Raw genomic sequence first — 27,873 nt, 5'->3', positions numbered from 1 at the left:
CTTAATTCAGACTGGCAACAATAAGCTGACTATACTATTGTTATAATTTTCTGAAAAACAGGACTATTTATGAGATATTAAATGGCTAAGTCTGTTTAGCAGAGAAAACTGACAGTTTTTAAAGTCAAAATGAGCTTTAAAGTAAAATGTGCAACCTTTGGGACACACTTCAGGTTACTTAGTAATTAGAGAAGTTATGAAAGTCTCAGCGCTCTTTTCACGCACTTCAAGAATTCATCTCTACCTTCAATTCTCCACTGTTTAATATTTCTCTAAGGAACTAGAAAACCCAAATGCTAATGCTTCTTTTGCATTATCTTATAGTTTGTTTATTCACTGTGTTCTCTGAACTGAGTCAATCACTTATGCCACATTCCACAGGAGAAATGAAGGAATTCAGAAAGCAAAAGCCAATCTGTTCTGAGGCCCAATTCCAGGCAAGTGTTTATGCCAAAGAGAAGCAGATGTTTATACGTAATCATACCAAAAGGGCCCCAAGGGTGGGAAGCAACTACAGCCAGTAAGTGAACAAACACATCGTGAACACAATCCTCCACTATTTCATTATCTGCACTAAGAATGCAATCCATAAAGAAGTTTTGTTAACCACAGTGGGAAAGCTCAGTAATCAAAGGAAGACTTCCTTGGAAGAAATAAAAGATTGGAAAAAGGAAGAATCAGAAATGTTATAAAAGAAAACATACAAAGAAACCAGAGAAGACCTTGATCTGCAGAGTTTTAGAAATGGATAATATTCATCAAATAAAGCATCTATGATGACTTAGGTACAGCCCTGACTATGAGCCAAGCGGCTAGACGGAGGCTGTCAAAGTCTTTTCTGGCCTTAAGACACTAACTGGAATTAGGGGAGGCTTAGAGTTGTATGCCACCACCACCCCTTACGTTTGCAGCCTTCAGGTCCAAACCCAAAGTGGTTGACCTCACAGCGCTCACAGTGCTGACCGGTGATGCCAGGCTGGCACTCACACTGGCCGGTGCGGATGTCACACTGCCCATTGGTGGAGCCCAAGGCATGGCAGTCACACCTGAAAATGAACACAGGACATTTCTCAGGCAAAAAAAAAAGACTTTAAGCAAAACTTTTTCTTTTTAGTATAGCACCGATCTTGTATCAGAAAACTGAATGGTAAGCATTACTAAGATGGAATGTTAAGGGTTATTAAGCCCCTAATGTTCAAGTAATTTTCATGAGTGGTATTCAGAACTTCTTTTCCTAACTTAACTGCTACCAGCGTTCTCCAACCTGGGACTGTATGGATACTAAGTAACAACTTTGAAAACAGAAGTTCCCAGGCTGCAACCCTGGAGGGTCTGATTCTAAGTGCCTCAGACAGGACCTGGCAATTTGTACTTTTAAAAGGTTGCTCAGGCGATTCTGGCACAGCTGGGGCCACTGTGCTCCACTCCTTTCTTTTAATAGCTTTATTACAATTCTCCAGCATCGTCCCTGAAGGATGCCTTGCCTACATTAGGCACTCCAGTAATTTCTAAACAGTCAACTATTAAATATAACTTATAAAAATTCATTTTTTATAACAGAAAAAGCAAAGATTACTTCCACCAAAGGCACCTATGTCTCACCTCTCACAGCCTTGCCCACTCTGCAGGTTGTAGAATCCAGGGTCACAAGCACCACAGTCCCGGCCAGTCACATGAGGCAAACATTCACATTGCCCCGTCACGGGGTTACAGCTGCTCTGCTGCTTCACTGTCCCATACGGATTGCAATTGCAGGCTAAGGCAGGAAGACAGAAACGGCAAAACACACAAATCACCTGAGAGAAATACTAAAATATAAAAAATCCAAAGAGATTCTTTAGACTTGTGTTGCCAGGTTGGTAGCTGCTGGTCACATGTGGCTACTGAGCACTTTAAATGTGGTTGGCTGGTCTGAATTGAGATGTGCTATAAATGTGAGATACGCAATGGATTTTCAAGGCTTAGCATGAGAAAGAATATATATTTCATTAATAACTTTTATTGATTACAACAGGAAATAATATGTTAGATATATTAAATAAAATACATTAGTATTCATTTCACCTGTTTCTTTTTATGGGACCACAGGTATCAGCCGCCATGACTGTCCTTCTTTATACTTTTTTAATGTGGTGACTAGAAAATTTTAAATGACAAAAGCAGTTCACAATGTACTTCTATTGGACTAAACAACTATACGTATTTTAAGAGACACACAGGAATTCTCACAATAAAGGGGCATTTAACTGTGACAGAATCTGGTTAAAGGCTGATTACCTTTGCATTTGTCTGCTGGATTGGGAGCCAGGGGATTTCCAAAAAATCCGTCTTTGCACCGGTCACAATAGAAGCCAGCAGTATTATAGATGCACTTCAGGCATTCTCCTGTCAAGCGATTGCAATTCCCAACTGCATTGGGATCGATGTTGTCATTGCACTGGCACAGGCGGCAAAGTCTCACAGGGCCGTTTCCACCCAGGGGGTCTCCAAAGTAGCCATCATCACAGAGCTCACATCTCTTACCTGGGGATGAGACGATCTGATGTTATGAGAAAGAAAGTCCAGAGCAATCATCACATGAGAGAAGACATGGTGCAATGGAGGGCAAAGGACCTGGGCTGCAGCCCTGGCATGAGGCCAGACCACCAGAGTGACCTTGAGCACATCTCTATTTCCTCACTAGAAAGGAAGCACCTGGTCTGCCTACTTCACTTCAATTGTTGTGACAATCAACCCAAATCATCTATTAAAAGTGCTCTGTAAATGAGTTAAGCCCAAGGTTTATAAAACTCTCCAGTCTCAAAGGATAGTACATTCGTATACGTTGTTTTGGCAGATATTCAAAGAGGTGAAGTGCCACTCTTGACACCATAGGTTTCCCACACAACAGGGTTAGCAGAACCATTCTCTTAAAATGTAACAGGCATGTGCTAATCCTTGTTAATCAGTATCAATTGGTACAAAATCAGGGTATGTTAGAAGAGAACTTAGAAATCATCAGTTGCTACCTGCTTGTATTAAATATTACAGCTCAAGGAAGAGAGAGGGTAAGTAATTTGCCTGCAACCAAAGAACTGACAGGTAGAGAGGGAGAGCTAGAATCCAGGGCTCTTTCCACTGTCCTAAATTCACCACTCCTCATCCTTCCTTTTCCACTTACCTACTATGATTAGTTCAAGTTGGGCTCACGATATCTTTGTAACCAGTAGGGCCTGAATTAGCCTAAAATTTCTGGTGAATCCGAGGTTTATTAATTCATTCAACAAGTATTTTCTGAGCTCTACTACATAACAGCCAGCACTGTTCTAGGTCATTAGGACGATGTGAACAAGGTGGATAAGGTCTCTGCTCTCATGAAGCTTATGCAGCGGTTGGTGAAGACCAATACACAGACACACAAATAAACAAGATTACTTCAGATAGGGATAAGTACAAAAAATTTAAACAAAATAGAGCAACATGATGGGGTGAAGGTGAGGGCTACTTTATACTGGTGGGTAGGGAAAACCCCTGTCAGAAGAGGACGTTGGGATAGCAATGGAAAGACAGAGAAGAGACCAGCCAGGATATTATCCAAAGGAAGAAAGTTTCAGAGAAAACAAGATAAGCCATGGAAGCAGTTCAAACCCATATAGGAGCATGGAGGTCAGAGTAAGTAAGGGATTTGGTTTTAGTGTATTAAGAAGCTACTGGAGGGTTTAAAAGTGGTGTAATGTGAGGTACATTTTTAAAGGACCATTTTGGCTTTCATGTGGAGATTGGAGCCACTGTAGGGGAGCAGGTGAAGCAGGGAGAACAATTAGGCAATCCCAGGTGAGAGATAATAGGTTTGAACCTGGGTAGTGACGGTGGAAGTGGTGAAAAGTGGTCAGATCTGAGATAAAATCAGTAAGATTTGCTGACTGTTTCTAGGACTTGAAAGGAAGATGAATCAAGTATAAGCCCTGAGGTTTCAGCTTGAGCAACTAGGCTAATGGCAGCATATTTACTAAGATGAACAAGACTGGAGGAGAAACAAAGGGTTGAAGAAAAGGGAGGAAATCAAATATTTAACTTGGATTTGTTTAAATTTGAGTTCCTTAGGCTATGTGAATCAAGATGGCAGCAGAAAATGGCTGACACAATCAAATCAGCACGGAGTGTAGGGAAACTGCGAGGAGAGTGTAGCACTTGAGACAGGCTCCATACCCTGGGCCTCAGGTGGTGGGTGGAACAGCTAGCAGAACTTAAAGGTGAAAAGAGCTGTTTGGACAAGGTCTGCCAGGAGCTGAGAACTTTGATTTGAGGTCATCAATCCAGAGAACCCCATAGAGAAGGGGCCATGGGATAAATACTCTGTCCTCACCCTCTTCCTTCTCTGTGAGCTCCCGTATGTGCTTCCCGCTGTCTGAATGCAAATGGAGCCTGGCATTTGATGCAGTGCATGCAGTTCTCAACCAGGGTGCAGAAAGGTGAACAGGGATGTGGAAAGGCAAGTGGAAGGCTTCTAGCCCACCACCCAAGTGGAAATGGCAAGTACATAGCTCAGGAGAGGTGTCAGGGCTGGAAATACAAACTTAGCTATCATATAGAAAGGCTTTTGAATCCTAAAGACGAGATTTGATCACCTAAAGGGGAGATGGTAGATCAAGGTGACATGAAAGCCCTTGGTTGAGAGACGGAGACAATCAGGAGATACCCAAAAGAGAGACGGAAGGAAACAAAGAGAGTGAGCCTCAGTTTCCTATTAGGAAAACCATAACCACTGAAACTGAACCAAACACAAAGATCCAAAACAACCTCGAAGCCCCTTTTCCCAAGGTCTTTTTATAGAATGGAACACTGAAAGCAGATAGAGCGAGCAGACTTACCGGTGGTGCCAGTAGGACAGTTGGTGCACACCACCTCTTTTGTCTTGGGGACGACAGCACAACTTGAGCCTCCGGGACACGGACAGGGCTGGCAATCAGAGGAGGTTCCTGCAGTTGAATCTCCATAGTACCCATCACTGCACTTCTCACAGTGCGGGCCAGCCGTATTGTCTCTGCAGTTACAAACACCTATTTGGAGGGCAGGTGTGAGAAAACAGGCAAGTGTACAAGTACAGAAGACAATGAGCACTTTCTACCCAACTGCTAAAGAGAAGTTAGGTCTAAGAGCTGCCAAAGATCACCTCACCTGTCTCAGGATCACAGGTCTCGCTGTGTCCACTGCAGGTGCACAGCACACATGGACTGTATGGTCCAAGACTAGGAGTTTCTCTTCTGTAACCTGAAAGGCACATCTCACAAAACTGCCCTCCATATCCCACAGGACAGGTGCAGGACTCCACCCAAGTTGCAGGGACTCCAGGCCCAGGACGAGCACTTGCCAGGGTGACATCATCCAAATATCCAGCACCTGTGTATGGTGAGGAAAAGAAAATCACCAAACTGGCTTGTTTTCCAAACCTTGTGTAAACTCAGTAACACTAAAAAGTAACTAAACCCCAAATTCCACAGAAAACCAGCCATTAGCTTAACTGGGCTCTGATACACTAAACAAGATACCCACGTCTATCCCCTGGAGAAGAGAATTAGAAAACAGCATTTAGAAAAATCATGTGGTACTGAGTGCTAAGTATCTGGAGTGGTGGTATAGCAAACTTTTATTTTATTTATTAATTTGTTTATTTATTTATTTATTGAGATGGAGTCTCACTCTGTCTCCCAGGCTGGAGTGCAGTGGTGCGATCTTGGCTCACTGCAACCTCCGTCTTCTGGGTTCAAGCAATTCTCCTGTCTCAGCCTCTTGAGTAGCCGGGATTACAGGCACGTGCCACCATGCCTGGCTAATTTTTGTATTTTTTTTTTTTTTTTAGTAGAGATGGGGTTTCACCATGTTGGCCAGGCTGATCTCGAACTCCTGACCTTAGGTGATCAGCCTACTTCGGCCTCCCAAAGTGCTGGGATTACAGGCGTGAGCCACTATGCCTGGCCCAAACTTTTATATTTTTTAAAACACACACACATACCCTTAGATTTGCTGAATTTTACAGTCCCCACCTATGTGAAAAATGAAAAGCATTAGACAATCATTTGAAGTGAGAAGAGATATGAGCAAGAGTGTGGGGGAAAAAAGAGTTTACATCTATAGCCATTAAGCAGTGTTTTCATTCTTTTGCTACAAAAGCAGGCACTAACTATAGAATTCAAGGATAAGACAGACGGGAAAGTACCTGTCAACAGGTAATACTCAGGTTATATAATTTCTGTCCTCTGTAAAACAGCCAAAAAAAAAAAAAAACCCCAAAAAACAAAAAACAAAAACTCTCAAGTAAAGTTCTAATACTCAAGGTTACTTCTTACAAGTATACAATTACTCCAAAGCCCAATGCTTTTCCATTTCTATAAGAAATCAGAGGAAACCTTATATTGCATTAGACCAACGGTTCATCCAATCCAGTGGTGCCCCTGATACAAGCATCAGCAGGAACATTTTATCAGAGAGGTAGAGGCCTCAGTAACATCATCACATTTCCCTGTAATCTCCATTCTTCTCTAGGGTTTTGTAGTCTTATGCTTAAAGTGTATTTTTCATGTTATGAAATAGCACTTGCTGTTTATAAAATTCATTTGAAAATTGACCACCTAAGGCTGAAGGACACCTCCATTACTACCCTAAACGTACTACTTTAGTATGTTTACAGGTTTCTCTTGCCTAGTTAGGTCATGAGATATGACTTTATGGTTTACTGTGCTTCCAATTCTAAACATCTTTAAGTCTCCCCATTCTAAAAATACTCTTTCATCGATCTTGTCCCTACTGCCAAATTATAGTCCATGTCTTTTCCTCATAGCCAAACTTCTTAACAAAACATTCTGTATTTTACTTCCTCAATTTCAAATTACTTTTTAAAGCACTGTGATCTTTCAGTTTCACACCCTCCCCCCATTGATTGATTGATTGAGATAGATCCACTCTGTAAACTCAGGCTGGTATGCAATGACATGATCACAGCTCACTGTGGGCTCAACCTGTTGGGCTCACGCATCCCCCTGCCCTCAGCCTCCGAGGTAGCTAGGACCACGGGTGTGTGTTACCACGCCCAGCTAATTTTTTTGATTTATAGAGACAGAATCTTGCTATGTTGCCCAGGCTGGTCTTGAACACCTAGCCTCAAGCAATCCTCCTGCCTCAGCCTCCCAAAAGTGCTGGAATGACAGGCGTGAGCCACCATGCCTGGACAGTTTTAACACTTCCTAAAAACAAAAACCCAGCAATGATTAAGGAATCACCCAATCTAAAACCCAATGATGCTAGCTTCCTAAACTTGTTAATTGTTTCTCTTTCTTAAAACTCTTTTTCTCCCTTGGGTTTTATTTATTAATTATATTTTTTTGAGACAGGGTCACACTCCATTGGCCAGGCTGGAGTGCAGTGGCGCAATTACTGCTCACTGCAGCCTTGACCTCCTGAGCGCACGTGATCCTCTCACCTCAGCCTCCTGAGAAGCTGGTACTACAGGCATGCACCACCATACTCTGCTAATGTTTTGTACTTTTTAGTAGAGATGGGGTTTTGCCATGTTGCCCTTGGGTCTTAGAGCATGGACCTTAACTGTTTCCAGGATTCCATCCTTCTTTCCCATCTATATTTTCTATCACATTTTCAAGTTTAAAAATTATTGCCCATATGTTGACAACCTTCTAAATCTGGATCTCTAGTCCTAATCTCTTCCTAAGCCCCAGATTCATATTTCTGTAACTACTTATAAGCCATTTTTATCTGGATATTCACGCAGGCTTCTCAAAAATCAACACATCTAAGCTGCAGATGCCTCTCCCAACACCACATCATCACTAACTCCACCTCCCCAAATAGCTGTACCTTGCTAGAGAAAAAGGTCCTTGTTTAAAACATTTTTTTAGGAAAAAAAATTTTGGCCAGGTGCAGGGGCTCATGCCTGTAATCCCAGCACTTTTGGAGGTTGAGGCGGGGGAATCACCTGAGGTCAGGAGCTTGAGACCAGCCTGGCTAACATGGTGAAACCCCATCTCTACTAAAAATACAAAAATTAGCCGGGTGTGGTGGGGCATGCCTGTAATCCCAGCTACTTGGGAGGCTGAGCAGAGGAATCACTTGAACCGGGAGGTACAGGTTGCAGTGAGCCAAGATCATGCTATTGCACCCCAGCCTGGGTGACAGAGCAAGACTTCGTCTCAAAAAAAAAAAAAAAATTTTAAGTCTTAAACTCTTGTTCACCTAAAATTAGAACAAAATCATTCAATAATTCATGAGTTTTAATAATTTAACCAATGGCTCAAATTATAAATTATAATTACACAACCGTAAATAAAAAGAAATGAAGATGAGGCAACTTGAGCCAGTAGAATTATCATTAGAATTTTTTTTTTTTTTTTCTGAGACAGATTCTCATTCTGTTGCCCAGACTTGAATGCAGTGGCATGAGCTCAGCTCACTGCAACACTGCCTCCCGGGTTTCAGCAATTCTCATCCCTCAGTCACCCAGTAGCTGGGATTACAGGCTTTCGCCACCCCGCCTGGCTAATTTTTGCATTTTTAATAGAGATAGGGTTTCACCATGTTGCCCAGACTGGTCTCAAACTCCTGGCCTCAAGTTATCTGCTCACCTCAGCCTCCCAAAGTGCTAGGATTACAGGTGTAAGTAACTGCGTCTGGCCTATAATTAGGTTTTTTAGAAAATCTATTCATATACAATGTAATCTCAATTGACCTACTGATCAATTGAGTAATCAATTAGTAAATAATACTATTTACTAATTTTACCAAATTTTTTCCAGGTCCTTGAAAGCAGTTAAAAAATGCATTGTTCTTATATATAATTCATGTATAATGTGGTTGTTATACAACTTCTCAGTGTTATATATTAGGAAAGAGAAACTTTTGCATTATCACGAATCTTTCTACCCGATCTTTTTAAACAACTCTCCTAAATTATATCATAACTTACTTCTCTCACTGTATGTCCCACGGATTTTGATAGAGGTCAAGTTGTTTAGGAGCTTCTGAAACTCAAAAGGGGTAAGAGCAGGCCTCCAAGGGTAATCTGTTGCTTCATGGAGCCTGGAGAGAAAGAAAGGGCCACATTAACCTCTGTAAGGATAATTCTGGATGTTGGGGAAACATTTCTTACTCATTTATGCCACCAACAATGCAATGCTCTGACAGTCAAATCAAACAAAAAATGAGACTATTGACTTGGTAGTACAGTTGGAAAAGATAAAGGTAAACAAAGGAAGGCTCCCTTTTACAAAATCACCACAATAACCCAGAAGGTTTTCTTTAAAATATATCTAGAGGCCAGTTAAACTTTTAAAGACACCCCTTTCACAATGCTAGTCAAGTCTCATTTTACAAAGAAGGCTATCTTACCTGAAGACATACTTCACAGTGGTCTCACTTGGATAGGAATTGCCCTGAGCGATCAAGGGCACAGATACTCTTAAGCCAGCTCCTTCAAGCACAAGGTCTTCTGCAGAGAGGCGAGTATCTCGCCTGTCCACTCGAAAGGAGAAGGAGAGGTTCTGACCATAACTCAACACCTGCTTGCCCAAGAACTTTGCTGGAATGCAGACACAATGGTGGGCAAGAATGTGAGACTGAGATTAAACAGAGGCACACAGCAAGTCAGACTGCTTTCTAGCCTTACTTACCAGGAGCAATGAAGTACCTAGGAAAGTAGCTGTCTGAGATCACGGCAATATCTTGCCTCTCAGAGGACCACTCAAGAGACGCTTCAGAGCCATCTCTCTGTTCCACACGCCACCCATCCTCATCTGCAGGTAGAGAAGGAAAACACAAGCACTTTACACTGTAAACATCCTGAATTCAGGTCCTCTATGTACCATAAAAATGTGTAAGACCACACCTTGTATACAGAAAGGCATCAATAAACCTTTTTAAATAAATGGATCCTACAACAGTACCTATATATGCTATACCACTCAAACTATATTTTACTTTATTACTATTTACATAACATTTGCAATCACTATTCATCGAGATAAATTCTAAAGCCAAAAGTACATTTTCATTAAATTAAAAGGCCAAATTATAAAAACTATGCATGCTAAATAATACAAAGTGTTGCCAACCATCAAAAAGCCCTCAAAGAGTTACTGATTTTATTTTTAAAAATATTTTAAGTGTAGTCTCACAGTTCTAACAGGTTGGGGGATGAGGTATAAATTACCAATCTGAAAGGTAGAGGAGATAGAATAAACACTGTAGCCAACAGCATTTGTACAGACAGAAGAATGCCCAAAGCAGAAGCAGGGTGTGCAACCCCTAGGATTAGATGATTCCAGATTAAAAAATCCAGGTTTGCATCTGAAAAAGATTAAGACACACCCGGTTACTTTTTTTTACTTGAACTATGGTAACAGAGAAAACACAATGCAGCCGGAGAAAGAATGCACTACCTTTCACAATTGAAGCCTTCGACATTGTCTTTGCAAACACATCTTCCTGTTTCAACATTACATTCATCTATGCTGCCAGACGGATCACAAGAGCATGGCCTATTCAATGAAAAATGGATAAAACAATCAGAGAAGGGAGAAAAATTCTATTATTAAAGTCAACCCTTTTTTTTTTTGAGACAGTTTTCTTTTTTGAGACAGAGTCTCGCACTGTCGCCCAGGCTGGAGTGCAGTGGCACTATCTCGGCTCACTGCAACCTCCACCTCCAGGATTCAAGCGAATCTCCTACCTCAGCCTCCCGAGTAGCTGGGACTACAGGTGCATGCCACCACACCCAGCTAATTTTTGTATTTTAAGTAGAGACAGGGTTTCACAATGTTGGCCAGGATGGTCTCGATCTCTTGACCTCGTGATCTGCCCGCCTGGGCTTCCCAAAGTGCTGGGATTACAGGCGTGAGCCACTGGCACCCAGCCAACAGATTTTTTTAAAAAGAAATACACATAGAACAAAATGGATCCTAAAGTCTTTTTCTTTTTTTTTTTGAGACAGAATCTCGCCCTGTCACCCAGACTGGAATGCAGTGGTGAGATCTCAGTTCACTGCAAGCTCAGCCTCCCAGGTTCATGCCATTCTCCTGCCTCAGCCTCCTGAGTAGCTGGGACTATAGGCACCTGCCACTATGCCCGGCTAATTTTTTTTTGTATTTTTAGTAGAGATGGGGTTTCACCGTGATCTCAATCTCCTGACCTTGTGATCCGCCCGCCTCGGCCTCCCAAAGTGCTGGGATTACAGGCGTGAGCCTAAAGTCATTTTTATATTGGTTTCAGTCTGAGATAGTCATCCCATTAAAACTCTGCTTACTCTCTGTACAAGCCAAACCCCTTGTGGCTCACCATTACAGCTAGTTCTCAGTCTTGCTGACAATTATTATGGGAAAAATATTTACCCTGCTGCCAACAAGCCACAAGATCTATTAATATGTGTTGACTACATATAGATTCTGCCCCCTTCTTCTGGCTTTGAAAATATTTTACCTGCATCCTGCCTCAGTGAGAGAATGGAATCCAGGCTGGCAACGGTCACATTTGTCCCCCATTACTCCTGGCTTACAGCTGCATCTGCCGTAACTATCACACTGTGTGCTTAGAGAGCCTAAAATGTAAAGTGCCTATTGTCAAACAAAAATTCGGCCAGATATGTAAGTAAAATCAATGTGTTAAAGAAAGATAATTGGTAATTAAAAGCAATGCCTGAGAACCAGTATGCAATCTCCTGATGGTCACAAAGAGAATAAAAACCAAATTTTAAATCAGAACTTTCTCAAAATCATGCCCCTTTAAGCCATGGGATTTTAAGTTTCTAGACACATGCTAAAATGAATTTGCTCATCAATGTTGAAAATCACTTTGTACCCAATGAAACACTACACACAAGACCAGTTACTTCTCTGTGGGCGATCACAGCCCCTTAAGGCCCATGTCTAGAATTTAAGTATTTATAGGCCTAAATTACAAAAATAAAGGTCAAACTCTTGAAGAAATGGGCTAGACTAAGAATGCTGTGCATCTCTGTACACACACCAACATGCTAAGAATAGTTTAGCACTCTAAGGAGATTAGACTAAACAAAATCATTAACAAGGAAGAACTCACAAAGCAGTTAACCTTTTACAGTCAAAGTTCAGATTGTCTCTACGATCCTGTTGCTAATTATTTACAGAACCATTACTCAGACCACCACCCCATTCTTACACACCAGAAACTCATCCGAAAGTTCAACTTGGTTTAAAAAGGTGGAGGTGTGGGGTACAGACAGATCTTGACTCATTTCTGTGTTACAATACTGTACACACCTCCACACTTAGTTGTGCAAATGCCTTGGAAACAAAGCTTTCCTTTCTGGGGGTCCACGGAACTATCATTTTGTCTTTCAATCCATCTTCCTGTCACTTACCCACAGGACTACAGTGGCATGGAGAGCAGGCTTCATTGTTTCCAAGGCGGAAGAAGTTCTCCCGGCACCTCTCACAGTGCGCGCCATCTGTGTTATCCTGGCAGTTGGTACAGTGACCCCCATGGCCAGTAGAACGATAGAGTTCAGGGTCGAAGTAGCATTCCTGGGATCGACCATTGCAGTCACAGGCTGTCAGTCAAAACACAAAAATTACATCAGATCTGGGTACCTTTAAGAACAGCATTTTAAGACTTAAAACCAAACATAATTTCCCACATCTCTGAGACAGACAGATGGTGGTAGACTAAGAATGACTACCAGATGCACTGTTTATCAACAAGAAGAAGAAGGCCGGGTGCAGTGGCTCATGCCCATAATCCCAGCACTTTGGAAGGCTGAGGCAGGCAGATCACCTGAGGTCAGGAGTTCGAGACCAGCCTGGCCAACATGGTGAAACCTTGTCTCTACTAAAAATACAAAAAATTAGCTGGGTGTGGTAGCAGGTGCCTGTAATCTCAGTTACTCGGGAGGCTGAGGCAAGAGAACTGCTTGAGCCCGAGAGGCAGAGGTTGCAGTGAGCTGAGATCACGCCATTGGGCCACAGGCTGGGCGACAAGAGCTAAAACTCTGTCTCAAAAACAAACAAAAAACCACCACCAACAAAACCCAACAGTATGTCAATAAAGGGTATATATAGCCAGAAGATAAAGAAATGTTCCTCCCTCTAACAAATAGCACCATCATAAATTACAAGGAATTCCCATACTTAGAAAAGAACCTGCCTCCAGGTAACTGTTCATATACAAGTAAAAGTCAAGTCAAATTACAATTCTCCTGAATCTTTAGCCTTTATTCTAGTATCAACTCCAAAAACAAGGTGCCATTTTATATGCAGGCTTCAATTTACCTTAACGTTTTAGGCCTCAGATGAGTCAAATACATTAAGACACTAACTTCCAAAGTGCCAGATTATTTATATATCTAGACTGGGGTAACTTGAGACATATGGGTTAAAATTAGTGCCACGACAGATGAAAGCAGAATTAAAAAGAAATCTAGATCCTCCAGAAACATCCATGTACAGGGAAGCCTCAACTCCAAATGGGTGATCTGTTAAGTAGCTATATTCCCTGCAGGGCACAACCATATTTTAAGACCAAGTATCTGCAGTCACAGAAATTCCTTAATATATTTACAATAAAAAGATTTTTTTCTGAGTTATTGATTCTTCCCTAAATGTAGACAGTATCTTGAAGTTATAAAATAAATAACTTACTAAAATATAAAATAACAGAAATAAAAAGAAGTTTTATTTGGTTTCAAATCGAACAGGATATTGTTGCTTTAAAAAAATATTTGAATATATCTTTTTTTGAATAATTTTTCTTTTTTAATGCAGACTTCTTCCAACCAAAATCATGAACACATTTTGATTTGTTTTTTGGAGACAGGGTCTCACTCTGGAGTGCAGTGGTGTCACCATAACTCATTGCAGCCTCAAATTCTTGAGCTCAAGTGATCCTCCTCCTGCCTTAGCCTCTCAAGTAGCTGGGACTACATATGTGTGCCACTATACTCAGTTAATTTTTAAAAAATTTTTTGTAGAGACAAGGTCTTGCTATGTTGCTCAGGCTGGTCCCAAACTCCTAGGCTCAACTGATCCTCCTGCCTCATCCTGCCGCGTAGCTGGGAGTACAGGCACATGCCACCATGCCTGGCTACTTATTTTATTTTATTTTTTATTTTTGCAGAGACAGGCTTTCACTATATTGCCCAGGTTGGTCCCGAATGAGTCTCCCACCTTGGTCTCCCAAAGTGGTGGGACTGCAAGTGTGAGTCACCATACCCGGCCCCTTTTGTTCTTTTTCTCTCTTCCTTATGATCAGTTATTTATAGCACAGTATTATAATTGGAAACTTCTTTAGAAACTTGAGTTACTGCCACCAAAAATCCGAGTTTTGTTAAGTTAGTTTTAAAGGGCCCTTTTCCTTCTTCATTAGCTATTTCTCTTCCTTCAAGATGCCCTGGTTTATCCCTCAATCCACCAAGCCCAGCCCACCTCAAGATGTGATGTTCTGAGACGGTGAAGCAGAATAACACCCCTGTCCACACTGTCCCAACCCACAGCTAAAGCAAATGCCATGGCCCCTTCCTTGAGAGAAGGTAGTTCTCTTCCCTAGCCCTAGCATCCTGACAATAATGTAGTATTGTCACGACATCCAGAAATGTCACTCTTTGAAGTGTCACAGTGCTGAGGGGACTAGCGAGAAAAGCAAATTGACTTAGTTCCTCATCAAAGTCCTTTAGCTACAGTACTCGGTTCATTTGCTAGAGGTAAATTGGCAATGTGCAATGTTTGCTTTTCTAAGTAACTTCCTGGATAGACTCAAAATACGACATTATTAAGCAGAATGCTTTTCAAGCACACGTCCATTTATTTAAATGCCACATCTTAGGAGTATTTCATTCTTGTACCAGCTTTTATTATACAGCTTCCAACACTGAATATTACAGTTCAGTAATAGAATCAAAGAAGCTCAAGCAAGTGCTTACAAATGTTAGAGGAGGCTGTAAATTTTACTTGCAAATCTTAGGATTTGTTGAAAAGACTCGGCAGCTCATTGGAAACAGTCATGAGTTAAGACAGTGGTCTCTTCTCGGGGTTTCTGCAAATAATTTTTTTGTGTTTGTTTTTGTTTTTTGAAATGGAGTCTCACTCTGTTGCCCAGGCTAGAGTGCAGTGGTGCAATCTCGGCTTACTGCAACCTCCGCCTCCCGAGTTCAAGCAATTCTCCTGCCTCAGCTTCCCAAGTGAGTAGCTATGATTACAGGCATGTACCACCACGCCTGGCTAATTTTTGTATTTTTAGTAGAGGCAGGGTTTCACCATGTTGGCCAGGCTGGTCTCGAACTCCTGACCTCAGGTGATCCAACCCCATCGGCCTCCCAAAGTGCAGAGATTACAGGCATGAGCCACCATTCCCAGTCTCTGCCAATAATTTCTGCAAGTTAAGAGTATCTTCTTTCTTATTCTCTTTATTCTTAAAAGAACATGATAAAGAATATTTGTAAGTACATAAGAAAATTATTGCTGCTTTAAAATCACGATTAAAAGGTTCCCTTCTCCTGAGATTTCTTTCTCTATCTGTTCGGAATAAACCATGATATTGTGAAGGGATAAACAATGTTTTAAGTTTTTTTCATTTTACCTTTTTCTAGGAATACTAGGACCTATTCTTCTTTCCAAAGTTACCCACCTCTCCATCGGAGGAGTGGGAAAATTCTCCCTGTTGTACTCTTTAGTGAGATAAAGAAAAAAACAGTTTTGAGAAATAATCTTGTGTGGCCAGGCTCCCACCTGTAATCCCAGCACTTTAGGAGGCTGAGGCAGGTGGATCACCTGAGTGAGGTCAGGAGTTCGAGACCAGCCTGGCCAACATGGTGAAAGCCTGTCTTACTAAAAACGCAAAAATTAGCTGGGCATGGTGGCACGCACCTGTAATCCCAGCTACTTGGGATGCCGCGGCAGGACAATCGCTTGAACCTGGGAGGCAGAGGTTGCAGTGAGTTGAGATCACTCACTCCAGCCTAGGTGACAGAGTGAGGCTCAGTATCAAAAAAATAATAATAATAAAATAATCTTGGAATGGTCATCTTAGCCTAGAACTCATTATATTTGATACATGTTAATTACCTTGGCTGCCTGAGCACTGATAAAAATAATACTATTTTAAAGGGGAACAAAGAAGACTAGAGAAACCATATTCTGGAGTAGACTACACTGGCCCAGTATTTGCATCTAAACAAATTTCTAAACCTTGCAGATGCTCCTCCAACTCTGGGACGTGTGTTCATGAAGGAAACACAAAACCCTCAGTGTGCCGTTACAGTGAATTGCCCTCATGTATGACTTTCCTCTGACTTGAATACTACTCAAATTACAGAAAAAGCATGGCCTTTCAGAGCTTTCCTTTGAAGGAGGAATAAAAGGAAGTCACCCATTCCTTCTTCCACCCTTGGAAGTCCTCAAGACAATCGACAGACTGACGCCATGGGGCACTCACGCAGGCATTCACTGGCACTTTCCGCAGTTGCCCTCCTCCATGGCCGGTCGTTGAAGAAAGGAAGACACTTTTCACAGTCTACTCCATATGTGTTATGTTTGCAGTTACACACCAGCTTATCAAATTCGTTCTTCATACACTCGCTTGCGTGTCCATTACATTTACATCTGGGGAGAGAAGAGACACTCCAAAAAATGGAATGGCTGCAAAGTCCCAGACATGCACACAGAAAAACTATGTACCCAAAGAAGTAAGTTTTACCATTCAAAAGTGTAAACTGAGGAACTGAGCAAGATTAAGTAATGGCTGTCCGAATTTTCAAGGATGAAAAAAAATTAAACAAGGTAGCTTTACTTAACAGGGGTAGGGATTAACCAGACATGAAAAGAAAGTCCCTAACAATTTCTGAGGATATCTGAGGATCAATTCCTGAAGTCAAACCTGTGTATCACGAGGCAGCAGAATGTAGTGGTTCAGAAAAGCATGGACTCTGAGGCCAGGCTGCCTGAGTTTGAAACCCTTCCCTATCACTTACCACTGTAACTTAGCCTCTGTGCCTCGCTTGTAAAACAGGGATGATGATAATGCCTATTTCATAAGGTTAATGGGAAGATCAAGGAGTGTTTTATTTATGTGCTCAGGATTGCACAACCACAAAAGAAGTCGATGAACATCAGCAATTATCTGCCATAATGATTTTAAAGTATTCCAACCTAAAGGTGGTGAGACACATTAGATACCTTACCCCCATATGGACGTCTGGTAGTCAGACTAATATCCCCTGAAGTTGTTTGGAGCAAGAATCCCTGAAGGATCCCCTAGATGCAAGTATGATAACAAACTAAGGACTCATGGAAATTCCCATCAATACTAATGTGCACCATGGAGTAGTAATGTTTCCCTCACTTGCTTCCTTAACGACAGCGATCAGTCTCATAGCTTCAACTACCATTCACTGATACAATAAAACACTTCCGAATCATTGACAGTGTGGCAGGACAAGTCCTAAACTCAGATCTCCAGCTTTCATCTTCTCTCAAGCTCTTATCCTTGACTGCTACACAAACTTTGATGCCCCCCATGACCTGAAATTTTACATATGTATAACCAAACTCATCAGTGTAGCTCATCTTTGTTTTGTTAATAATAGTACCAACCATTCTCCTGATCACTAAACCTTAAAATTAACTTTCACTAAGCACCAATCCCATAGCAGAAACAATGTAAGCAAAAGTAAGTTTTCTGCTCTTGGGATCTCACGGTCTAACACAGGGCAGGTAAGCTCAAGATTCTTCACCTGCTATTTAAGGTCTCTGGCCACCAAACTATCTTTCTGGTTTACAACTCTACCGATTCATAAGAGATTTTCCTTCAGTTAAATGGGTTTATACTCTCCCATCTCTAACCTTCTGCTTATGACATGTCCATCCTCTTGCATCCAACCAAGGCATCCTCCCCTTCCTTATCCAAAGCTTTCAAGACCCAGCTCAGATGACATCTGCTTCTCCAGCCTGGCAGTTTTGAATCATTCTTAATATGTGGCATCTATTCTACTGCTGCTTTATCTATTTTTTAAAAACAGGTAACCACCAGTATTTCAGTTTTCACATATTCATACATCTCCTACCCTGTTCATTTGTAAGATCCGAGAAGGTCAGGACTTCTCAGTAGGATAAGGTGAGTCTTACCCTTCCTCAAGTGCTTCACAGTGCCTTTGTACTTAAATTGTCAATAAGAATTCACTAAGTATGTGGATTCGACAAGGTTTTGGAAAACCTACATGCTTAGTTTCCAGAACAAGATCTGACAGCGAAAACATCCTAGGCTGCTGTCTTTCTAGCTAAGCATTATCACACAGGAAGGACTGCCGCTCCTATTCTTAGTAGAGAAAACATCTAACAACAGTATTAACACAATTGTAAACAAGTTGCTAGATTCACCTCTATGAAAAGCTCCAAACACTTTCAAGACTAATTTAATAGTTTACTTACCTGCCACCCACAGCAAAATCAGAGATTGCATAATAATAGGACTTGAGAACTTTGGGATCGTTAAACACTTCATCTCCAAAAGTGTTCAGGCGATTAAGAGTTACTCTGATGTCAGTGGCAGTTACCCATTCCTGTCAGGAAGCAAAAATAGAAACACAAAAGAGAAGTGGAGGGACTGAAAATGATATCAATGTGACAAAATGTTCTCAATCACTAACTTATCATTTAGCTTACGCCCTCTTCTAGCACTCGATCTATTATAATACTCAATGACTTCTTTAATTTTCTAATATTTTTCTCCTTCTTGACTCTTCCCTTCTTTGATTTGTTACTTTACTACTCGGAGTCTCAAAACACAAGGATAATAACAAATTTCTTTGCAAGGTTGCTGAGAGGCTTAAAATATAATGTGCAGCATACATTAGGGACTCAATACACATGCCCCTTCCCTCCATCCTACATCCACACCCCAAATACAGTCAGGGATACCAACTCAGAGCTCTTGGGGCACCACACTTGGATCAGAGATGCTGGTCATTGCCTGCCCCTGCCCATGTTATAGCATCTATTCCTCCCTGCCAACCCAAACCACTACTGACAGATCTGAGGGAGATGCCCAAGTACTTGCTAATAAATCATTACATAGGCTTGAACCAATAGGATGTTGTCTGTGTTTGTCTTGACCCTCCCCACAATATCACCTTCTCTCTGAGGCCTTCCCTGGCCACCTTATCTAACATTGCTACCCCTCCCCAACTTCCTATTTCCCACTCTCACTTTATTTACATTGTCTTTTTTCACACACACCCTACCCTTCCCACCACACTGTAAGTAGTACCATGAGGGCAGGAAACTTCTGTTTTGTCCACTGCAATTTCCCTAGCATGCAGTAGGTATGTAAACTATTATTTGCTAAGTGAATGAATGAATTTGAAGAAACCACAACTTATCAAGTTGGTAGGTATACCATAATGGCAGAGGACAAGAATGGGGGCTGTAGAGTTTTTCCCCAGGTTTTATGAGATCTAAGCCCTTACACTGAGCTAATTTTAGGCAGATATTTACATGTGTGGTAGAATGCTATGCTAATGATCCCAGTGAATAATGTCTGCTAGGGCCCACACCCAGTGCAGTCTCTTTCTATGCTGACTCTAGGCTTGGGTGTGTGACTGGTTTCAGCCGCGGGTACATCAACAAATGTGACATAAGTAGAGGCTCGGTACGTACTTGTGCACAGGGACTCACCCTCCCAGATCACTTCCACTGTGGTATAAATCCTGGTCTAGCCTCCTGATAATAGAAGACCACAGGGAGACAGAGACCCGGGCCCCAGCTGACCTGTCAGGTGAAGTGACCCAGGCTAACACAGAATCATGAGAAATCATAAATCACAGTTATCTAAAACCATTAGGTTTTGGGGTGGTGTATTACATATAACCACTCAAAGATAGCATTTCCATTTTAAGTCTTTCCTAGGGACTGCACAACAAAATCACCTTTGGAGACGTAACAAGCAAGTGCAGAGGTGCAGACATCTATGTTTTCAGAAGGCTCCAGGTGAGTCTGGGAGGCACAGCCTTGATTTGGAATCACTGCCTTAAGCCACACCAAATACCTGGCATATAGAACAACATGGAGAGCTTATAAAAGCTAATCTCCACAGAGCCTTCAAGTATAATTAGAAAGGAGAAGAGACGATGATTTCACCATATCCAAACTTGGAACTCCAATAACAACTCCTACTCACAGCCACAACGGTAGGAATATTTTAGTCGTCTGTAATGTAAATAGCTAAACATATCTCTGTGTTTAGTGCTTATTATATCTTCTACAGGCTTCAACCTTATCACAGTTCTCTTTGAATAAGAGCTTCTCAAAAAGCTAAGCCATTTTTCTTCCTAATGAGCATCTTTCAAGAACAGACCCTGGAGCTAGACCTTGCAGGTTCTGAATCCCAGTTCTGCCACTTAAACTGTGTGATTTGAGGCAAGTTACATCCTTTCTGGGCCTCTGATTCCTCACCCGTAAAATGGAGACAATGAAAGTACCTACCTTACAGAGTTACTGTGAGGGTTAACTGAGGTAGAAAATCAAAGGGCTTAGAACAGTGCTTGTCACATTATAGTATGCTACAGTAAGTGCTTCAATAAATGTAAATTAGTATCATAAATCGATACATGCTTAGTAATACTTATAATACGGTGAAACCAAGAAGGGTCTCCTTCCCCATCTGGGAGATTACAGCTTCTGCAGGGAGGTTCAGGGAACAATGAAGAGAGGGAGAGAGGTGGGAGTTCCCTCTCATTGTCAGATCAGCTAAAAGTCAAATTAGCTCAACCTCCTTGGCAACTGGATATCAGAGACAGAGCTCTTACATCCAGAGACACATAATTAATGTTACTCCATAATGAAACAGACTGACCACGTCTATGCAGATGCCCATAGCATTTTTTTTTAATACCAGGTCATAACCCATAGCATTTTTACCACACGTAGTCTCATTACCTCTTATAGTTTCACTAGTTTCTATGGCATAAAGAGTAACAAACATCACAATTCCTGCAGTTGGGAAATGGCTCAAGACAGAGCAGGTGTACAGTTAGCAAAGGTGCCAGAAAATCACAGTTACAACTTTGTATCACTGCATTTTCCTACTCACTACACTGTTCTTTCTATTGTTGCCTCATCAGGACAGGAAAATGCAATAATTTGCTGTAGGAAAGAAAGAAGTCTGGCAAATGTTTGCTAACTGATCAACTTAAAGAGTATTTGTAGGTCACCTCTCCACTGGACATTCAGTCTTCTGCTTTTTCTTTTCTTTCTTCTTCTTCTTTTTTTTTTTTTTTTTTTTGAGATGGAGTCTCACTCTGTTGCCCAGGCTGGAGTGCAGTGGCATGATCTCTGCTCACTGCAACCTCTACCTCCCGGGTTCAAGTGATTCTCCTACCTCAGCCTCCAGGGTAGCTGGGATTACAGGCACCTACCACCATGCCTGGCTAACTTTTTTTTTGTATTTTTAGTAGAGAGAGGGTTTCACCATGTTGGTCAGGTAGGTTTTGAACGCCTGACCTCAAGTGATCCACCTGCCTCGGCCTCCCAAAGTGCTGGGATTACAGGCATCAGCCACTGTGCCTGGCCTTGCTTTTTCATCTGTCAAAATCAGCTATCCTCTCTGCCATTTATTTTGAACACAACTTATCTCCATTACAAGAAACACTTTTTTGCAAGGCCTTGGCAAGAACACTCATTGCTCACTATGACCTCAGAGTTTACCAACAGCTTTCACATTCATGCTCTCCCAGCAACTTACAGGAAACACAATGGAAGGGGGAAACTAGACCCATAGAAAAATATATTCTTATCTTTTGTCACTGTCCAAAACCATACAATTAGAAACAGAGTCCCTGAACATAATAATGGAGAGAAAGAATAAGAAGATCCAAATTAGAAACCCTAGAAAAATGGGGTATTTCCTATTGAGAAATCACAACAGCTTTTCATATAATGTATACAGCATTTGAAAACCCATGATCAGACTATCTTGTTTCAGTCAACTGATATAGGCTATCCCCATGTGGCTGTTGACTTCAGCCACATGCTGCAGCATCTCCAATTCTGTGTTAAAGTACTGAGTACAGCATGAGGCTCATCAGCTTTTCTATCATCAAATAGCTGGGACATACGAAAAGTTCGCAGAAATCTGAGCAACACAGAAGAATTCCGTATTATGGTGTATAAGGAATATGCATGTAGAATTCATGAGGAAAAATAAATCCTTCTCAAACAGGGAAATGTTTCTATCACAGTGTTTAAGTACAACACTATGGGTACCTAAATTAATATCCTGTTACTAACATCCATCCTTTTAGGTGATGAGGAGTTTCTTTAATGATCGGCAGTGGTGCCAGACAAACCTAATCAAGATTGTACTGTGCAAAAATGAAAGAAGATGGCATTCTTAAATATCTTGCTTCAATTGTTTCCCTTTGCTAATTTTAAAAAATACTTTTTATTTTGTCAAATCAAAAAATTGGTAAGAAAAGATTCAAGAAATCTGAGGTCAAATGTTCTCTTCAAAAGGTCAGAAGGAAAATGTTTCCACCTCAGATACAGAGACTACCGTTAAAATTGTTTGACTTTTTAAAAAATGTGTAAAGTTTACATCCTAGAATAGACCTGCAAGTGCATAAGCACAAACATCAACCAGGCAGCAGGAACAAAACTACTTTCCTTTACTTATTAATAGTACACAGAGAGCAGAATCAAGCTCTCTGTCTGTGCTGCTCAAGTATTCTACTCTGACTCGGTACCTCAGAAGTGGGACCACAGGCCCCGCTACAATAATCTTCCCGCACCTCACGTTATAGAACTAGCTGGCTTCAGGCCAACCTGTAAGAACTTACCTGCAGCACAGGGCTATTGTCAAAGTTATAGGCACTTGGCCTTCCTTCCAGGGTAGAAAAGGCCACGTTGCCCCCAGTGAGGGGAGAAATGTCACTGAATTCATCAGTACACAAGGCCTGCTGCTCGTCCCCTCCTGTCCTGATGAAGCCGCGGTTTGCCTTGGAGTAGGTGTTCTCGCAGGAACCACTGTAGTACTGGTAAGGAATCCAGGGCCCATCTTCCCGCGTGCGCTTGTAAATGGCAAAGCTCTCTGGGCGGCTGGTGTGGAACTTGAGACGCACGTAGGTGATGTCAAAAGCTTTTCCTGTGGGGCAAACACATCAAAGGTCGTAAGTCATATGTATGAAGCAAAGAAATGCCCTATATTCCCAGCTTAGTTTGGAACTTGACAAAGGATACAAATCACCTTGTACACATTAAACCAAGAAGACAGGCTATTCTAAAACAGAAAACTACATTATTTTCCCACAAAATGACAAATGGCAGTTGGGTCCATAAATTGGCTCATAAAGGCCTGTCGTGAGGTGCACTGTGGAAATTTTGTGTGCAATGAAAACTGGCGGCATATGTTAGTACTGTACTTATGCTATTAATTAAAACTAAAATTGAATTAAAAGCACATTTATTCTTAACACTGGTACTTCAGTAAAAGCTTAATTAAAAGATACAAAAGCAAATATATGCTGACTTTCTAAATAGGTCTCCAGACCCTTTAAGACTTTAAAAAAACCTTATTCTCTATTAACTGTAATGTTACTCTTGATGCAGGAAGAATATCATCAGCACTATTCTACTTATCTACCAAGTTAAGATACAGACATTTGAAGAAGGGAGGACAGTGTTTGAGAGATGTAGCAGGGAGTAGAATAAGAAAGAAGAATAAAAAATTCCTTTAGCAGATGAACAATGAAATAGGGGGAAAAAAGAGAAAGGGAGAAAGGAGGTTTAAAGAGGTTGTTTGAATATGTTCAAAAGAGAATATATGAGAAATGAGCTCTGAGCAGAGAGGAAAAGACAGCAGTCACTGGGGCAGACAGTTCACTGCCAAAGCCAGAGTGTGGTCTTATGGTCAGGATGGCTTGGTTGCCAGCCAGTGCGTCTTCACATGGGTAAAAGAAACAAACACCATTCATTCACACATTGGGTCCTGCTATCTCTAACAATATATATACTTTGCTACCTCTGTGTTATAGTGAAGATTCCAGTTTGGTCAACAAGAACTTGTTGGGCACAAATCTATGCTCAGCTCTACGCTATATACATCAGGGAACGGAATGTGTTAGACACAGGGATCCTTGTACTCGAGGAGCTTACGGTTTTTTTCCTCCCTAAGCCAATTAATTCAAGAACCATCCTAACCCTCTCCTACAAAACCCACAGAAAAGCAACTTCTGTGCTCTCAGGAGTGTTGAGGAGAGACTTCTGCCACTTTCAGTTCCTCATACCCACTAGTCCCTGAAAGACAAGCAGCGATTCCTCACATGTGGCCCGGACCGCGCTATGTCTCTCTCTGGCTGCTGACTGGAGTCCCCCTCTCTGCTCTCCTGCACTCAGTGCAATACAGTGCGGCTCTGCCTCTGTGTGGGGTGGGGCCTGCTGCTATCCTGTTGCTAGATCTGGGACTAAGTGGGTGTGGTCAATTCAGGGAGGAAAAGAGCAGAAAGCCTATGCAAGCTATGTGTCCAGGCCACATTCTTCAACTGAGCATTCTCTGTAATAATACTGACAGGAAGAGCCATATCTGACTACTTCTCAACTGGCCCAGATCTGAGAGGAGGCTGGATTATCTGTTCCCCACACACATGAAACATACTTGCACACACCTTAGCTTCAACACAAAGCCATGTGGCATGACAGAAAGAACACAGGACTGGGCATTTTGAGACTTGAGTTAGGATCCTGCCTCCCTCCTTCACTAACCATATGATTTCTGCTCTGCCATTTTCTCTTTGTAAAAATGATGACAATCCCTGCCCCACCTACTTCAAGAGTTGCTGGAAAGTCAAACTAAGATCTACACATACTTGACTAATTGTAAAATTCGATACAAATATAAGGCATTATCACAATAGGGTTTATAAAGAACATTCCTGAACTGGGATTCTGAATATGTTCACACAAAAGGACCTGACTGTTCCTGGTACAGTTACCAAAGGATATTATACAAATGTGAATATTCTATCTAGGATGCAGTGCATTTTGCCTAGACAGAGGTCACACAAAATACAGTTTACATACTTCCTGTTAAAAGAATGCAAGTTTTACCTGTATCTCTCTATTGCATCAAAAATGTCAAGATATCACCTTTGAATGAGGGTGAGGTTATAGTACAGTATCTGTGGCATTCCAGAGACTCACTATCTAAGACATTCCAGAATGGTTAAAGTAATTTTACTCATGAGTAAGTGGCCTGGATTGTTCAAAGGCTCACTCACTAGTCTGTAGATTACAGATTATCCTTGCTTCTCTATTTTGTATCCTTCTGATATCTCATTGTTCTTTAGCAACCCAACGGCAACTGACTGGGCCAAAGGAGAGAAGGTAAAATCATCAAGGCATCCTGTGTTCCAATCAACATTTGTACTACAAAGTCACACTCTGAAAGAACCAGGCATATGTCTCTTGCTGCGGGCATAGACGCACAGCCACAAGTAGCAAAATGTCCAGAAAGCAATTATGCTAGCATTAAACTCTGATGCAGTCTACTTTGCAGGTGCTGGCCTGGCCTTGCTGGCACTGAGCTTCATTTGCAGGGCTACCTTTCTCATGACAACCAACAGCCAGAGCTGGAAATGAGGGAGCTCTATGGCAGTCTGTATGGCGGCTCACACACCTCCAGGACAAGAAAGCCATGTGCACTGTCCTCAGAGTTGCATCAACCCAACAGCGCATACAGACAGCTGCAATTTACAAATCATCATGAGATGATTCCATGACAGGGGAAGTGCATCATGTTTGGAAAGCATGGAGAAGATCGTCTAACTCAGATTTACAAGTTCAAGAAATGCTTCCTAGAGGAAGAGGCATCTAAATCCAAGACATGAGGAATGCTTAGAATGAGCTAAGCAAACAGGGACCCATCGTCCAGGCACATGAAATGGCATGTATGAAAGCCCAGAGAACACAGAGGAGTGATCACTGGAGGAATTAGAGTTGTCTAGGGTAGCTAGAACTAGAAAGTGGCTGGAGATGAGGCAAACAAGAAGCAGAGCACGCCAGGCTACGGTCATGTTTAAGGAGCAACTTTACCTTAAAGGTAATGGCCAGCCACTGAAGGCATTAAACCAGAAAATACAAGATCTGGTTTGGTTTTTAGAAAATTAGTTTGGAGATTAGGTTGGAAGGGACAGGAACGAAGATGGGGAGGTCAAGATGTGGCAGTAATTCAGGAAAGATGACAGAGGCTGAAGAATGGGAACAGAGGAATGGAGAGAAATGAGTGGACCTGAGTGAGGTGTAGGAAGCCGTTTTCAACAGGAACTTAGTAACCGATGTACTACCAGGTGATAGGGAGCTGCTTTTGAAGGCCTCCTCTACTTGTCACTGTCAGTACCCTGTTTCACTGTCAAAGTTGCTTTTTCCCATTCCATGAGGTGGAAGGATTAAGAATAACATTCAGTTTTCTAGTTTAAAATGAACCAAGTGGAGGGTGGTACTATTCACTGAATAGAGAACAGAGAAGAGTGGGCAGGACTGGAGGCAGGCGCAGGGGCAGGATGGGAAGATGAATTCAGTTTCAGATACACTAGTTTGGGGATGCCTGCAGGTCATGTAGATGAGGAAATGTCTGTAGGGAGCTGGATGTGAGCAGTTTGACAGGTCAAGAGAGATATCTGAGTTAGAAACAGAGACTTGGGACTCACTAGTATGTAGAAGGACACTGGAGACTTGAGAACAGTTGAAGCCCATGGAGTAAGTGTGTTGCGTGAAAGCTGACTTCTGAGACCACCGTAAGATGCACAAACGTTCACAGCACACACAGAGGAAGATGACAGAGGAGGCTATGAAGGGCCAGCCAGAGGGAAGAAGGCAAGTAAAAGAATAAAAATGTCACAGAAGCCAAGGAAAGACAGTTTCGAGGAGGGAGAAATTAACGGGGTTCAAATATGCTAGGAGAGTCAGGTAAGATACTGACTAAGAAGTATCCATCAGCTTCAAGCCACAGAGGTCACAGCTGCACCAAAAGCTGTTCCAGGGACAGGACGGCAGTGGTTGGAATTGAGAATGGGCCAGGCATGGTGGCTAACGCCTGTAATCCCAACACTTTGGGAGGTCAAGGCAGGCGGATCACTTGAGGTCAGGAGTTCGAGACTAGCCTGGCCAACATGGTGAAACCCCATCTCTACTAAAAATTCAAAAAATTAGGCGGGCGTGGTGGTGTGCGCCTGTAATCCCAGCTACTCAGGAGGATGAGGTGGGAGAATCGCTGGAACCCAGGAGGCGGAGGCTGCAGTGAGCTGAGATCACGACACTGCGCTCCAGCCTAGGGAGGCAGAGGTTGCAGTGAGCTGAGATCACGACACCGCACTCCAGCCTAGGCAACAGCGCGAGACTCCCTTTCAAAAAAAAAGGAATTATTCAGAATGGACAGCAGGCAGACACAGTAAGTGTAGTTAATCTACCATGTGGTCTGGCTAAAGAAGAGGAGAAGGACGGGAAGATGATATTTGGAAGGGTTACAGGGTCAAGGAAAGACTTATCTTTTTTTTCTTTCTTGTTTTCTGACAGTAGAGATGAACGTGTATTAAACATTGTTGTACTTGAGTCAGCAGAGAGGGAAAGGTGAAAAACAGAAGCTGGAAAACAAGAACGGGATTCCATGTTTGTTGGGAGATTGGTTCTCTACAGAAGGAAACCTGCCTCTTTGCTCTCTGTCTGGGTACATATGCAAAGTGACTTTGCAGGTTTTAAGGGACAGAAGTTGAAAGTCGAGTTCTACCAATGACTTTTTTTCTGTGTAGTGAAAAATCAAGGATACCTGCTAACGACTGGTGGCGAAGTCAGGGAGTAACGTTGGGTGGGGAATATTTGAACA

General features: G+C 42.0%; 1 protein-coding gene across 1 annotated transcript in view; it reads right to left on the bottom strand.

Annotated features, from left to right (window-relative positions):
• Nucleotides 1-27,873, bottom strand: part of LAMC1 (laminin subunit gamma 1) — a 120,019-nt gene that overhangs the window by 18,186 nt on the left and 73,960 nt on the right. Inside the window, exons 2-16 of the mRNA XM_023203483.3 lie at nucleotides 22,838-23,142; nucleotides 18,435-18,565; nucleotides 16,444-16,610; nucleotides 12,380-12,568; nucleotides 11,461-11,578; nucleotides 10,425-10,523; nucleotides 10,196-10,332; nucleotides 9,657-9,779; nucleotides 9,376-9,565; nucleotides 8,954-9,066; nucleotides 5,158-5,379; nucleotides 4,851-5,039; nucleotides 2,278-2,523; nucleotides 1,603-1,756; nucleotides 904-1,046 (exon numbers count right to left, since the gene is read on the bottom strand). Of these exons, the coding sequence (XP_023059251.1) occupies nucleotides 904-1,046; nucleotides 1,603-1,756; nucleotides 2,278-2,523; nucleotides 4,851-5,039; nucleotides 5,158-5,379; nucleotides 8,954-9,066; nucleotides 9,376-9,565; nucleotides 9,657-9,779; nucleotides 10,196-10,332; nucleotides 10,425-10,523; nucleotides 11,461-11,578; nucleotides 12,380-12,568; nucleotides 16,444-16,610; nucleotides 18,435-18,565; nucleotides 22,838-23,142 (2,526 nt within the window). The remainder of the gene's footprint in view (nucleotides 1-903; nucleotides 1,047-1,602; nucleotides 1,757-2,277; nucleotides 2,524-4,850; nucleotides 5,040-5,157; nucleotides 5,380-8,953; nucleotides 9,067-9,375; nucleotides 9,566-9,656; nucleotides 9,780-10,195; nucleotides 10,333-10,424; nucleotides 10,524-11,460; nucleotides 11,579-12,379; nucleotides 12,569-16,443; nucleotides 16,611-18,434; nucleotides 18,566-22,837; nucleotides 23,143-27,873) is intronic.

The sequence above is a fragment of the Piliocolobus tephrosceles genome, chromosome 1, assembly GCF_002776525.5.
Source record: "Piliocolobus tephrosceles isolate RC106 chromosome 1, ASM277652v3, whole genome shotgun sequence".
Lineage (NCBI taxonomy): Eukaryota > Metazoa > Chordata > Mammalia > Primates > Cercopithecidae > Piliocolobus > Piliocolobus tephrosceles.
The sequence above is the reverse complement of the archived record's forward strand: the minus strand, read 5'-3'. Positions and strand labels throughout refer to the sequence as shown.